The sequence below is a fragment of the Orycteropus afer genome, unplaced genomic scaffold (assembly GCF_000298275.1).
Source record: "Orycteropus afer afer isolate SDZICR_OR568_19922 unplaced genomic scaffold, OryAfe1.0 scaffold00145, whole genome shotgun sequence".
NCBI lineage: Eukaryota > Metazoa > Chordata > Mammalia > Tubulidentata > Orycteropodidae > Orycteropus > Orycteropus afer.
The window spans coordinates 6,819,600-6,834,150 of NW_006921732.1; the positions used below are offsets into that span (position 1 = coordinate 6,819,600).

Consider the following 14,551-nt stretch of genomic DNA (forward strand, 5'->3'; position numbering starts at 1 on the left):
CAACTCCTTGGTGGTAGGAGTAATTTCTGCAGTTCCTCCAATAATATTGTATTGCTTTTAGTTTATTATTTTCCTAGGTAGGGGCAGTTCTAATGGCTTCTTCTTGGCTTTCCCCATCATTATAACCCTTACTCCACATGTCAGGGATCCAATGTGGACGTTCTGTCAGTTGCTGAGTCTATCTATTCCAATTATGCATTCTGGAACTAGGGAAATCACTACAGGATAGGTTTGAGGACCCACTGGACCCACTGTGAGAGAGACCTGAGCTCCATATGCCTCCACTCTGACTGATGGCCCACAGTGATGTTTTGGGTCTCCTGGAACTAGTGTCAGTTCAGAGCCAATGTCTAATAATTTCCTCCTTGAAAAGTCTGATTATTTCCTTGTCTCCAATGAACAGTCACTCTTGCAAAAAGCATATATCCCTTTGGGGAAGGCTGGAAGATTTAACAATATAAATTTTTGGCAGGGCAGTGGGGTCCTTCTTCAAGGGGACTTGGTTTCCCCTTTATTCAAGGGGTTGTGGGTCTGTAAACTGGCTTAAGTCTGGGAATTGATTGAGAGGCCATGACTCTCTATTCTGGTGTTTCCAAGTTAGATTGCTGTTCAATATACAATTCTTCTGCTTGTACAGATCAAGTAAATATTTAAATTTCCCATCTATTTTACTCCTAGGGACACGAAGACAAAGTAGTCAATGCCAGAAGTCTGCATGAATTAGACTGTTCTGATCACTGCTTTGACTCTGCTGTCCATTACTGTAAACATACCCACCTTATCTTTGTTGATTGTCACCATGTGGCCCCTACCTCCACAGGGTCCAATCAGCTCCATTAGTGCATCCATATGCATAAGGTATCTTAATTCAGTTAGGGCAGTTCCCAATGTCAAATATGACTTACATAAAATAGCAATCACTGTAGTCTTCAAGGATGCTGAGGCTCCCTTCACAAATTTGTTCCTCACTCTTGTAAAAGGTGTGTCCTCTGTGGACTCCAGGGGTCAGTGTGTCCAACCTGATAAACCCACTCTAGCCTTTTTATGCCTTCTTCTACAGAATATCAAGGCAAGTCTGGCACTTCAACTTGATATAGTGTAGGCCAATGCTTAATCCATGCTTCAGTGAACCAACCAAATAAACTATTAGGTCCTCTTCTAATTGCTCAAGCTAAAACACTAAATGAAGGATCTGTGCTTAGTGCATCCATATCAATAAACTCAGACTGACCCAACTTTATGCCCCTTGTATTATTATCCCACATCCTTAACAGCCATTCCTATGCATGCACCCCAGATTTCTGTTTATATATGTTTGAAAAATCAAGCAGTTCTTTTGGAGTGTAGCATAGTTCCTCCCAGGTCATACTTTGTATTTCACTCTTGGGGGTCGCTGGGACTTAAATCTAGTTATAGGTCTAGAAGCAAAAATTGAGTGGGTCACCGGGACATACAGCAATGTTTTGTAAGGCATCTGCTTCAGGGGCTGCCCAGGTGATATCTATCTCAGAGAAAAACTCTTCAGACACAGCTGGGTTAATCTCACCATATGGGGGTAAAAGGGATAACAGTTTTACTGGGGAGGGTGCCTTAACAGGCAAAGATGGAGTAATCTCTTCAGACTGGGTTCAGAGGGTTGGTTCTGTTGGCAGGAGTGATTCAACAGAATTTAGGGGTCAATGTTCCCAGCTTCCTGATTATCTGCCCATATGTCCCTATCCCAAGTGTCAGGATCCCATTTCTTCCCAATCAATGCCTTCACTTTAGCTTCAGAAACCATTCCAGGTGGGAATTCAATTAATTTCGTAATTCTGCCACTCTCACAGTAAGACTCAGGTTTTCGTTTTCAGCAATGTTGGCTCTGTCACCACAAGAAATAAGACTTTCTTACAGGTCACAGATGGCAACGTTCAAGTCTTGTACGCAGTGCTTGAGCTGTGTGACTCTGAGGCTCTGAACCCATCCCTTTCTTTCATCCCTTTGTCTAGCAAAGTAGGACTACCAACCTTCTTCCTTATACTCCTCATTCTAACTGGAAAAGTATAAAATATGCAGTCACTTACTGCTTTCTCTCTCTCACAGATATCTGATCTACTGATGGTGATATCTGGCATATTTCTATTGCCACCTCATGTCATATATTAGCAGTGCCCACATTACTACTGAAGGTAGAATCATTAGCAGCTTTAAGACTAGCCAAACCTAAGATTCAATTCAGAAAACTCATTCTTACAATTTTGTTCCTCTAGAATCAATCTTGGTACTAGATGTCTTAGGCTGGGTTCTCGAGAGGAACAAAACAAGTGAGAGAGTTAGTCAGATAGATAGATATTTAATTCAAGGAAATGGCTCACAGTTGTAGAGGCTGGCAATTCCCAAATATATGGGTCAGGTGTCAGGCTGAAGGCTACTCATGACTCATGTGGTTGCAGGGGCTGGCAAACTCAAAATTGGTAGGTCAGACAGCAGGCTATTAGTACACAGGACTATAGGAGTTGGTGAATCAAAATCTGCAGGCCAGGTGGCAGGCTGCTAGCTCACATCCCAAGAACCAAAGATCAGACAATGAAGAGTTAGATGCAAGATCCAGAGCAAGTGTGAGCCTTGCTGCAACATCTGTATATATTGGACGCAAGCCATACCCCCGAAGAAACTCCCCTTACAATTGAATAGCGTACATTATATCACATTATGGAAGAGTAATCACTCCATTAATTCTCTAAACTACTGAGAATCATAACCTAATCAAGTTTACATATAACGTTAGCTGTAACAGTGCACATATATGTTTTAAGCTTTTTCTTTTTTCAGTGAAAAACTACTACATGCATATAGTACAATGTGCAAAAAGTACAAAAAGGAATATAGAGAGAAGTAAGCTTTCTTCCCTCTCTGACCTCTATCTACTCATTTCTCCTCCCCAGAGCTCACTTCCATAACCATATCCTGGCCTAGCAGAGATATTCACGTATCAGCAAATACATGTGTGTATGTGTATGCATGGTTTATATAAACAATAATATACATATGTACCCTACTCTGCATCTTTCTATTTTTGCCTTACTATATCCTGGAGAGACTACCATAGCCATTCGTAAAGATCATTTTATTCTCTTTTAATGACTATAAAATATTCTACTGAATGAACAAGTATACCATGCTTTGCGAATCCCTTTCATCATTTGCTTAATGTCACAAATGCTATCCCTGGCTCTCCCCAGCTAGAAAAAGTACTATGTAGAACAAATGTATTTTTAAACAGAGAGATTGCAATAAATATTATGAACTTCATTTTTCAAATTCACTAATATTTTGCAATTATTTGGGATATCACAGCAACCTTGACATAAAAAAACCAAAAAACCAAACTCACTGCCATTGAGTTTTCTTAACCTTAACATACCATAAAGTTAAGAAACTGATTGTACTGGAGGAGATGATTGTCAAAAATTGACTGGTACTTTTCAAAGCCAAGTACTGGTTCCTGAGAATAGAAAATGAATACAGGAAACCAACTGGGATGCTCCAAAGAGCCACCAGTGTCATCTTCTTACGAATTGCCTGCTTACTCACTAGACTGCGAGCTCTCTGCTGTCACCAAAGAGTACCTCTTATGCATGGAATTATTCTAAGTGTACAGTACATAAAGAGATGAAAACACAAACCTCCCTTCTAAAGAAAACAAAAGAAAAAACTTTCTTGGATAAACAAAATCGACACTACATTGTAGAAAGGTTGAAACCATCCAAGCATATAATCACACATGAAAAAAATATTTAGAGAACCTATATAACTACATAACTAGAAAACTATACATATATAATTGTTGTTGTTATGTGCTGTCGAGTCAGACCCGATTCATAGAGATCCCTCCTTGGGTTTCCAAGGCAGTATCACTACAGAAGTAGATTGCCCCATCTTCCTTCCGAGGAGTGGCTGGATATATAACTGTAAAACTAGAAAAAGCCCTAGTGGTACAATGGTTAAAGCACTTGGATGCTAACCAAAAGGTCAATATTTCAAACCCACCAGCTGCTCAATGGGAGAAAGATGTGGCAGTCTGCTTCCATAAACATTTATAGCCTTGGAAATGAGTCGGGATAAACTTGACAGCAGTGTTTTTGTTTTTTGTGTTTTTTTTGGGGGGGGTGGGTGGGTGGATATAATTAGAAAGCAAATAATAGCATATCCTCCTATCAGCCATTATTATGAAGCATCCACTGCCCTCTAGGTCCTGGGCTTAGTGTTAGTAACAGAGACAAAGTTGCTGCCTTCACACTGTTTCCCCATCACACTGGGGAAAGAGACAATAAAATATCTAATCTCAAGTGTTTTGGCAGAGGGAAGTACAGGGTGCTCATGGGAGCATATACGGATGGGACCAAACCTAGAGAAAGTATTATTCAAGCTAGAGTTTGAAAAAAAGCAGGAATTTGCTAGTTATAGAGGGACTACAAGAGTGGTCCAGGAAAAAAGAACATAAGCAGAGACCCAGAAGCCAGAGAGATAGATGAGTTTGAGGTTAAGGAAGCCTGAGAGTAAGCCAGAGGCTGGAGACATGGGAAGGCTATCTCATACAGAGTATGAGAAGTCCTGTTAGAAAGTCTGGAATTTATTTTGAAGCCAATAGGAAGCCTGGCAGGAGAAGGGGGCACTCTGTATTGAATAAAGGCTTGGCCAGCATCCCCGTGGGACAGTTCTACTCTGTGTTATAGTGTCACTATGAGTAGAAATCAACTTGATGTACAACAACCAGCATTCTCTGGCTTCCCCCATATCCTAAATTACCTAACAACACTACAAACAGCTGAAGGTTGGATATTTTCAAGTGGTCTGCGAAGTCATCACTACCTATCCACCCACACACCCACTACTGTCAGGCACAATCTCAAAACTCATCTTTGGGTTGGCCACTATTCCTACCAAGAAAACTTCCTACACCCTTAGCAATCTTGTACTCTTTACTTTTATCATCTCTCTGGCCTATCTGCAACCCTTCAATAATTCCCCATTGTTTAGGGCAAAATCGGAATTCCTCAGACTGATAATATAAAAAAGCCTATCTGGGCTCTGTAACCTCTTACAATACCCCCACAGGAAGCTAAGTCCAAAGAGATACAACCATCCACTCATCCCAGGGTTGCCATGCTACTTCACACTGCCTCCCCTTGCTGCCAAATCCTTATTCTTATTATGGGATGGGAATGGAAGGGGACCTTAATACAGTTTTGTTATTTATCATTTAGTTTTCATACTATGTATTTTTATATTATGAAATATTTCTAACATACAGAAAAGCACAAAGAATGATAAAACAAACACTAGTGTACCCAGATGCCACTTTTTCAAATATTTTTAATGGTGTCATACTATTCACAGCCTTCTGAAAACTTGCTTTTTTTCATTTAATATTGTTCTGAGACTTACCCATGTTGATATTTAAAGATCTCCTTTATTTTAAAAAACCATACAAAGTTGCACATATGAATATACACAATTTATCCATTCTCCCACTGATGGATATTTCAGCTGTTTCCAAATATCTGCTATTACAAGCAATGCTACAGTGAACAATACTCTTCTGTATGTCTTCTTGTCCACATGTGAGTTTCTAGGAATATCTATCTAGGCGTGGAACTGCTGACTCATAGGGTGTAAGTGTCTTCAAACTGTTCAAATTTGTATACCAGTTACATGTCCACGTACTGCTCCACATCCCAAGGGGAGCTAGCCCATCTAAGGCCAGAGCCAGAACTTAGCACTGTCATGTCACCCTCTGCCATCAAATCTACCATAAATTAAAATTAAAAAATCTCCTCTTAGACAAAGTGACTTAATTTGTCTCAAGTTTGTAATGTTATCTGAATACTTTCAAAGGAAATACCATTACCTTTAATTATGGCATTAATATAACACATAATTGCATCTTCCCTAAAACTCTTACAAGGTTTATTACTGAAGCTCAGAAGAATCAAATGGAACTTCGCATGCCTCGCCAACAGGGTACTCCTCCAACTTTCCAGCCAGCCCACATACTCACCTGAGTTCAACTGGTATATATTAAGAGTCAAAATGGCACTACACATACCATAGAGATCTGGATTGCTGCGGATATATAACCTCACAAAGTTTTTTCCTGGTATCGGCAAAAGAGACCCTTTTATTCTGTCAAAGACCTGGAAAACAACATACCAGTAAGCCTACTGAGGATTTTTTTTTTTTAAATTTAATGAATTAAATTATTGCAAATTAAAACTCAGTTACTAGAGCTTTCATGATGATAGTATTTTTCAAATGCTGATAGCTCTTTACTTTTGTGAGATTATTTCCAGGATATAGAAGCTTTCATATTATTTGACTGTTTAGCCATAGAAGAAACAAGTCTCTATCACATGGAATAGGAAAGGTGACAGTGGTTCACAAACCTGGTAAGTGTCCACGTCAAAGAATGTTTGATAGTATTCAAATGTCCAGAAGGGGGAGCTTTTCTTCTGTCCAGCAAGTAACTATCAGAGATAAAATAAACTTAATGAACATAAAAGCAACTTCCTAACTCTACCAACACCCAGGGCAAGGGCAGGGGGTCTGGCTGATATATGTAATGCAAAACCAAGATGTCAGAAAGACCAGGCTCTTCTTCATTCATAACCCCGTTTGCAATAGCCACACCTGATACAAAACAAGCATCAGTTCTGAAGTCGCACAAAAAGTCTCTGCTTACCAGCTCTGGCAAATCACTAGACTTCTCTCACCTTTGTTGTTGTTGAAGTTGCTTTCAAGTTGATTCTGATTCCTGGCGACTCCATGGGTTCAGATCAGAACTTCTCCATAGGGTTTTCAAGGCTGTGACCTTTTGGAAGCATACCTCCAGATCGATCTGCCAAAGCACCTCTGCGTGGGTTTGAACTGCTAACTTTTTGGCTAGTCATCAAGTGCTAAGCGTTCACATCACCAACGGCCTAACAATATCTACCTTACTGGGCGCTCTGGTGGTCTGGTGCCTAAGGCATCTGACTGCTAATCAGAAGGTTGGTGGTTCAAACCCACCAGCCACTCCTTGGAAGGAAGATCGGGCAATCTACTTCCATAGTGATATTGCCTCAGAATCTCACGGAGGGGTTGCTGTGAGTTGGATCCAACTCGACGGCAATGAGTGAGTGGTATAGCGAAATTACTTGGGAGCTCTGGTGGCATAATACCTAAGGCATTTGACTGCTAACCAAATGGCTGGGGGTTCAAACCCACCAGCCACTCCTTGGAAGGAAGGTTGGGCAATCTACTTCTGTACAGATACCACCTCAGAAATCCAAGGAGGGGTCACGATGAGTTGAACCAACTCGATAGCAGTAAGTTTTTTTTGAGTGAATTACTTGGTATGGCTTTTCTAGCTGTGGTCTTTATGATTCCCCCCAGATTACTGTGTGGGACCATACAAATAAAATGTATGGAACTTTAATGTGAGGATTGGTTAGTTTTGCTGTGCTGCTGGGTTTAAAATGAGCCCTCCTAGTAGCATAGTGCCTAAGGCACTTGACTGCTAACCAGAAGGCTGGTGGTTCAAACCCACCAGCCACTCCTCGGAAGGAAGATGGGGCAATCTACTTCCCTAGTGATACTGCCTTGGAAACCCAAGGAGGGGTTGCTATGAGTCGGGTCCCACTTGACGGCACATAACAACAACAACAGAGGTAGAAAGGGGGATCTCACTGCCATTAAGAGAGAACTGGAGGTGAAGTTGAGTGCATCCTTAGATCTGAGATCCCTTTGCTGGACCTCCTTGGCAGACAACCACTGAGACAACTGACTGAGATGACCTCAGAGGAACCAAGAGGCACAAGACAGAGCAGCGGGCTTACCAGCCCACGAAGCAAGGAAGCTGAGTGTCTTTGGGCAGGAGGCTGCTGGCAGAGTAGGGAGCACCTAGGTTTACCTATCAGCAGAGCTAAAAGTGCTTTGTAACACTTGCCTGAGCAGGGCTGAGGGCAGGCTGAGAGGCCAAGGGCCAGAGAGGCGTGACTGAGGGCACAGCAGAGGGGAGACTGTCCTGATCAAAGAATTATATCTAAAGAGCCTTCCTGAACCTGAGTTGTAGCCTGTTACTTCCCTAATAAACCCTATAATCCTGAGTATCATCTGTGAGTTCTGTGTGGCCACTGCAATGAATTATCAAACCCACCAAAGCAGCAGTGAATGCTGTAGGAGGGATGGTTGGTATCAGAGTAGGTAAAAAGGCTGAAGTGTGGTGGCATGTCTGGCCTCACAGGAATAAGCCTTGGGCTATTGATGATGACTCTGTTTCCCCCTTGTGAGGTTGGAGGAAGTCAGAAGATGCTGCTCCAATGACCTTTTTGCACTTACAGAATTATCCAAAAACCAAACTCACTGCCATCAAGTTGGATCCAACTAATAGCGATCTGTCCTTGGGTTTCCAAGGTAGTATCACTACAGAATCAGATTGCCCAATCTTCCTTCTGAGGAGTGGCTGGTGGGTTTGAACCACCAGCTTTCTGGTTAGCAGTCAAGTGCTTTAGCCACTATGCTACCAGAGCTCCCACAGAATTACAGGGAGGTCTAAAGTAAGTATTTTATACAGAATGTATTATGTGCAAGGGAACCCTGGGTGGCACAAACAGCTAATGCGCTTGGCTAGAGACTCAAGTCCACCTAGAGGGGTCTCACAAGGAAGGCCTGGTGATCTGCTTCTCAAAGGTCACAGATTTGAAAATTCTATGCTGTTCTACTTTGACACACTTGGGGTCACCATGAACTGGAAATGACTTGACAACAACTGATGTTTTTTATTATGTACAATTACATATATACATACACATACACACACACATATACCAAAGCCATTGCCATTGAGTTGATTTCATACACACAGAAGGCATCAGTATAAATGTCTTTCTCTACTCCATTCTCTCAAGATCCTCACCACTATTACCACCTGAATTCTTAAAAATCTGATATTTAGATTCATTCTAAAGTACTAAAAATCTAAAATATTACTGCTTTGCTATATAGGAAAGGCACATGAGGATGGGTACACCTGTTCCAACAGCGTGGCTCTTCGATGGCAGAATATAGGCCCAGTACCAGGAACCCTGATAGTCATCTTCAGATAACTAGAGAGGATTCTTGCAGAATGACTCTGACTAGCTTTGCAGGACAAGGGCAGGTGCTATGGGCAGATATTTTTTGTTCATCATAAAGGAAAAACTTTCACAATTAAAGGTGCCCATTAATAGCACAGGCTGCCTTATGTGGTAGTGGACAGCCTGTCCCCGGAGGTATTCAAGTAACATCTTTCTGCCATACCTTGGACAGCGTTAGTATTTTGGAAGGGAGGAGGATTAAACAAAGGGCACTGAAGGTTCTTTTCAACTCTAATATAAGATACTGAGCATCAGAGACCCATATTCCATAAACCAGGCCAAAGAATTCTATTACCACCATGGAATACTGACAGCCTCTTCCCAGTTCATAGACAAAATTAAGATGATAGATAGAATTTTTCAATTTTAAGATTTTTCCCCCTATATATTTCTTAAACTTTCGATGCCTGCTATCACTCAGCTATACTAACCATCACCCCTGCATCCTAAGGACACTAGCCACTTTAATAAACAACATACATTAATTCTGGGACAGAGGTGACAAACACAGGCTCCAGACTGCTCAGTTTAAAGTCCCAAACGGCTACCTGCCCATTATGTGTCCTGGGGCAAACTGTTTAAATTCTATGCCTCAGGTTTCTCATATGTAAAAGGAAGGTAATAATAGTACCTGGTTTGTAGGGTTGTTCTGAGGATTCAATGAGATATTATCCAAATAAGGAACTTTAAATGGTGGCTTGCAGCTATTAAACACTGAATAAATATTAGCTATCATGATGACAATGGTAAACAAATCATTTCCTCATATTTTTAGGCTTAGGGAAGTTAAAGTACCATATCCACAGCCACACAGCTATTACTACTGGCAGGGCCAGGATTCAAACTCAGGTCTCTATGGCTCTTAAGTCTGAGCTTTGCCACAGTATCTAGGATACAGTGGTACCTAATTTAGCATAAAATTTAGTATTTCATTATTTTGATATTTCACAGAGTTTCACAAATATCATCTAGCATCCAAGAGCTATACTGTTTAAAATAGGTCCATGGATCCCTGCTCTGAGCATGCCTCTAGTGCACTGCCATCATGATCTGATTTATAAAATATTAGTGCAAATCCTAGTTTTCTGGAACATAACAGTGGCATATGTAAAAATATACCTTTGTGATTAAAAAATAGCTACCAGATAGTCCAACCAGTTCAGAAACCTACAAGTCTCCCTAGACTCCTCCTTCTCCATTCCTTACCCCTTTTCTCAGCAAGCCCTGCTGAGCCTACCCCCTATACGTCGACCTCTAGTTCAGACTTCATCATTTTTAACCTAGACCATTTCAATAGTCTCTGAACTGGTCTTCTGGCCTCCTGTCCATCTCCCTCTAATCCATACTCTGTATGCCTACCACATCTGAACTATTTCTGGCCATACTGCTTAAAATCTTTCAATAGCTCTCCACAGTTTTCAGAATACAATTCATACTCACTGGGTGGAGTTCTGGCCTATTTGTCTGGCCTCATCTCCTGTCTTCACCTATGCTTTGCTCCCAGTGTATCCAAGTTCTTAATTTCCTGTCTGTACAATAATCTTTCATGACTGTGATATCACCAAAACCATTCCCTTTGTCTAGATCACCCTTTCTCACCTTCTTCCCCTGGCTAACTCTTACTCTTTCATCAAGCCTCATTTAGTGTCGCTGCCTCCAGGAAGCCTTCTCTAATTCACTTTTGTTCCCACAACCCCCTGTATTTCCCTCTACCACTGGATTTCCAATGTACAGTAATGCCAGTCTGTTTCTTCCACAAGTCAAAGGCCACATCTTTGTGTTGCCACTGCTTGGTACTCAACCTAGCCAACAGTAGACAGTGAATATGTGTATGAACAAACTTTTAAAAAATTAACAAACAACATTTTAAAGACAAGTCAAACCTCAGTTTTGTCAGAATCATCGTTCCCCAGTAACTCATCATCCTCTTCTCTCCCTGAGCCTCTTGAGGGTCCTGGCTGATGCTCTGGGGTTTCACCAGGATCCTCAATGCTTATCGTGGTGTCATCTGGGTTTGCTGTTAGAGAAGTGGCTGCATCACCAAATTCTGAAATCAATTCAAGCACAAGGCCATCAGAGCCCTTACCCACACTGGAAATGCTATACTTCTAATTTAAAGATAAGCTATTAGCTTTGCTATAGACCCTACCTGATACAAATGGCAAAAGACTCTGAAAATAACCTCATCTAGAAATCAAGCTGATATAAAACAACAAATCTGGGGACAGACCTGGGCTTTAGTCCTGGCTCTGCTACTTACTATGAGCATGAATAAGTAAGTTAACCTCTGTAACCCTCAGTTTTGTCATTTATATAATGGGGAGAATAAAATTTATTTTAAAGGATTTTGGGAGAGTTAGAAATATTACCTATGTAAAGTCTCCTACACAGTGCCTCACCCACAGCCAGTACCCAACCTAAATCTCTTTCTTTGATTCAAGTTCAAAGAATTTTAATCAAAATTATTTTTTCTAATAAATCATATGTAGTCACTATAAAAAATATGGAGACAAAAATCAAAGTAGAAACCAGAGAATAAAAATCATTCTTAGCAATCATGGGAGAACAGAAGGGCAGTATTTGCACAGGGAGATAGCTCAGGGGGCAGGAATGCACAGGAAAGGACACAGGAAGAGGTAACCACAGGGAGGAAGTGAGAAGAGAGCTGTTACATTGTGGGGATTGCAGTCAATTTCATGAAACAAAATATGTATGAAATGCTGTATGGAAAATGAATTTGCTCTGTAAACTTTCACCCAAATCACAATAAAAATTAAAAAAAAAAAATTTTTTAGACTCATCACACAAAGGCAAACACTAACATTTTGGTATATTTCCTTTCTTCTACATAATGAAATGTATGCAACTAACGATCCCAGTGGTAGTGGCAGAGGTGGTGAATAGTCAAGGTGCTACATATAGTTTCAAGACGGAGCTGACAGCATTTGCCAAGTAACAGGACTTTTCTTTAAATACCTTATCTCTTCTTCAGCTAACAGAGATGCAGACTAGGCTGAGGAGCCAGACTGCCTGGTTTTAAATGCTGGCTTTACCACTTACTAAATGTAATCTTTAGTAAATGTGATCTTTGGGAGCCCTGGTGGCGTAGTACCTAAGGCATCTGACTGCTAACCAGTAGGCTAGTGGTTCAAACCCATGAGCCACTCCTCAGAAGGAAGACTGGGCACTCTACTTCCAGAGATACTGCCTTGTAAAACCAAGGAGAGGTCGCTATATGAGTCGAATCGACTCAACGGCAGTGACTTTGGTTTTTGGTTTTGGTAAATGCGATCTTTAGGCAAATTACCTAATTTTTCTGCACTCCAGTTTCCTCACTGGAAACAATAATAAAATAGGTACTTCATAAAGTTTCCATGAGGATTAAATGAGTTTCCAAGGAGGGTCTGGTGGGTTTGAACCACCAGTCTTCTGGTTAGCAATCAAATGCTTTGGGCACTATGCACCAGAGCTGGCATTCAAAACACACAGTGGCCACAATAATGAACATAGGCACATTAATGATCACGAAGATGGCACAAGACCAGGTAACTTTTTGTTCTGTTGTATGTAGTCACCACGAGTTGGAGCCAATTCAACAACATATGTAAATCTTTTTAAGGCAAAGACAAGGAGGGGTCGCTATGAGTCAGAGCTAACTCCACACCAGTGGTTGCATTGCATTTATTGCTTAGGTCTGGTTTTGGGTTATAAATTCTAATATCCTCCTAAACTTTTCCTCTAGTACTTATATAGTTTGTAGACACATATTTGAATGATCATTTAACAAATGAATGTCTCCCTCACTAGTCTAAGAGCTTTATAAGAGCAGAAACTGTTTTGTTTACTCTCCTATCCCTGATAACTGAAACAATTTCCTGGTTCATAGTCACACTCATGAGATATTGTTGATTCAGTGACCTGATTGTATTTTATTCTAACAATCTTGTTTATATTTTAATCAACTCCACCAAGGTACAGACTTCTCCTTTATCTTTTTATCTCCAGTGTCTAATACAATTTCAAGCACAAAGTAGATATGCAATAAAGGTTTTTCTGAACTAAACCAGGAATGGTACAAACATTTTCCAGAATCACTGTACCAAGTTTATGATGGTACTTATCACTAATATGAAAAAAAGAAAAGCTGGTGTGGACAAACAGAAAAACCTAAGCATGGCCAACATTCTTTTAGCAAGATTTTTGAAGTATTTTTTTTTTAATGAATGAGTCAGTATACCATCAAAAATCTGTTGCTATAATTGTGATTGTAAACATAAAGATGAGCACCTAACTGATGTACCTTCAAACTGCAAGTCATCTACAGCTGCCATTCAGCCAGTGGGTCTTCCACCAATTATTCAGAAGAAAATTTGGAGGGGTCTAAAAAGAAAAATATTAATAAACTTAATAGAATAACAAGAAAATACCTGCAAACAAATCTTATTTCAGCATTAGAAATGGCACTGCTTTCCCTTGCCTCCTTTTTTAATGGGGTTTGGCAGGTTTGTATAAAGGTAACCACTTAGCATCAGATATTAGTATAACTGTTGCACGAAAAGAAAGGGGAAAAAAAAAAAAAACCCTAATCCTGGGGGTTAAGGATTCCATCCAATTTCACTCATAGCCTGAGTGTTTAGGGACTAGGGGCGCAGCCAGGAGACAGGAGGGTGGGTGGAAAAAGGGTGGCTGAGGTTGGAAGGAGGTGGCTAAAGGGGCAGTGAAGAAGAGCGAAGGCAGTTCAGCCTAGCCAGTGGTTAAGGGCACAGGCTCTGGGGACAGACCTGGGTTTGACTCCCGATTCTGCTGCTTCTCGCTGCGTGACTGTGGGCCTTCGGGGCCTCAGTTTCCTCATCTGTAAAACGGGTTCATAATGGTACCTACTAACACGGCTGTTGGGACCAATAAATAAGACAGTGCTTGTGAGGCTCTGAGCGCAGGGCCAAGCAATTAGTATGCCCTGGTGAGTATCACCGACCTTCAATCCTGGGGCACCAGCAACCCAGGATGGTCTGGGAAAGAGCTACCCTGGAAGCCAAGGCAGTGTTTTAGAGAGAGGAGGTAGGCCACAGCGGCGTGGGCCGGCAGGTGCTCGCGGCTCCTCTCCCTCACGGGCCTGCCCTGCAAGCCCGCCGCCTCACCTTAAGAGGCTCTAAGTCCTGCAGGTCCCAGAAACGTAAGGGCCTCAGACGCTAGGCGCTAGTTCCGGTCCCCCGGAGTTGCCGGAAGCCGGAGATCCGGGGGGAGGGGGCGACTTATCCACCTCCTCTGGGTAGAGCCCTGCCTCCTTAAAGAGGCAGCAGCACCCAGGTACGCTGTGCATTAGCCAACGTATGTCTCATAGAATTCTACTGGAGTGTTGGGTTTCCTTGCTGTTTGTTTATACCTCTTTTCTTGTG

At 41.4% G+C, this 14,551-nt stretch overlaps 1 protein-coding gene across 1 annotated transcript in view; it reads right to left on the minus strand.

Annotated features, from left to right (window-relative positions):
- Positions 1-13,486, minus strand: part of YIPF1 (Yip1 domain family member 1) — a 30,180-nt gene extending 16,694 nt beyond the window's left edge. The window contains exons 1-4 of the mRNA XM_007945927.2: positions 13,456-13,486; positions 11,039-11,202; positions 6,426-6,506; positions 6,089-6,176 (exon numbers count right to left, since the gene is read on the minus strand). Of these exons, the coding sequence (XP_007944118.1) occupies positions 6,089-6,176; positions 6,426-6,506; positions 11,039-11,202; positions 13,456-13,486 (364 nt within the window). The remainder of the gene's footprint in view (positions 1-6,088; positions 6,177-6,425; positions 6,507-11,038; positions 11,203-13,455) is intronic.
- Between the last annotated feature and the right edge of the window lie 1,065 nt (positions 13,487-14,551).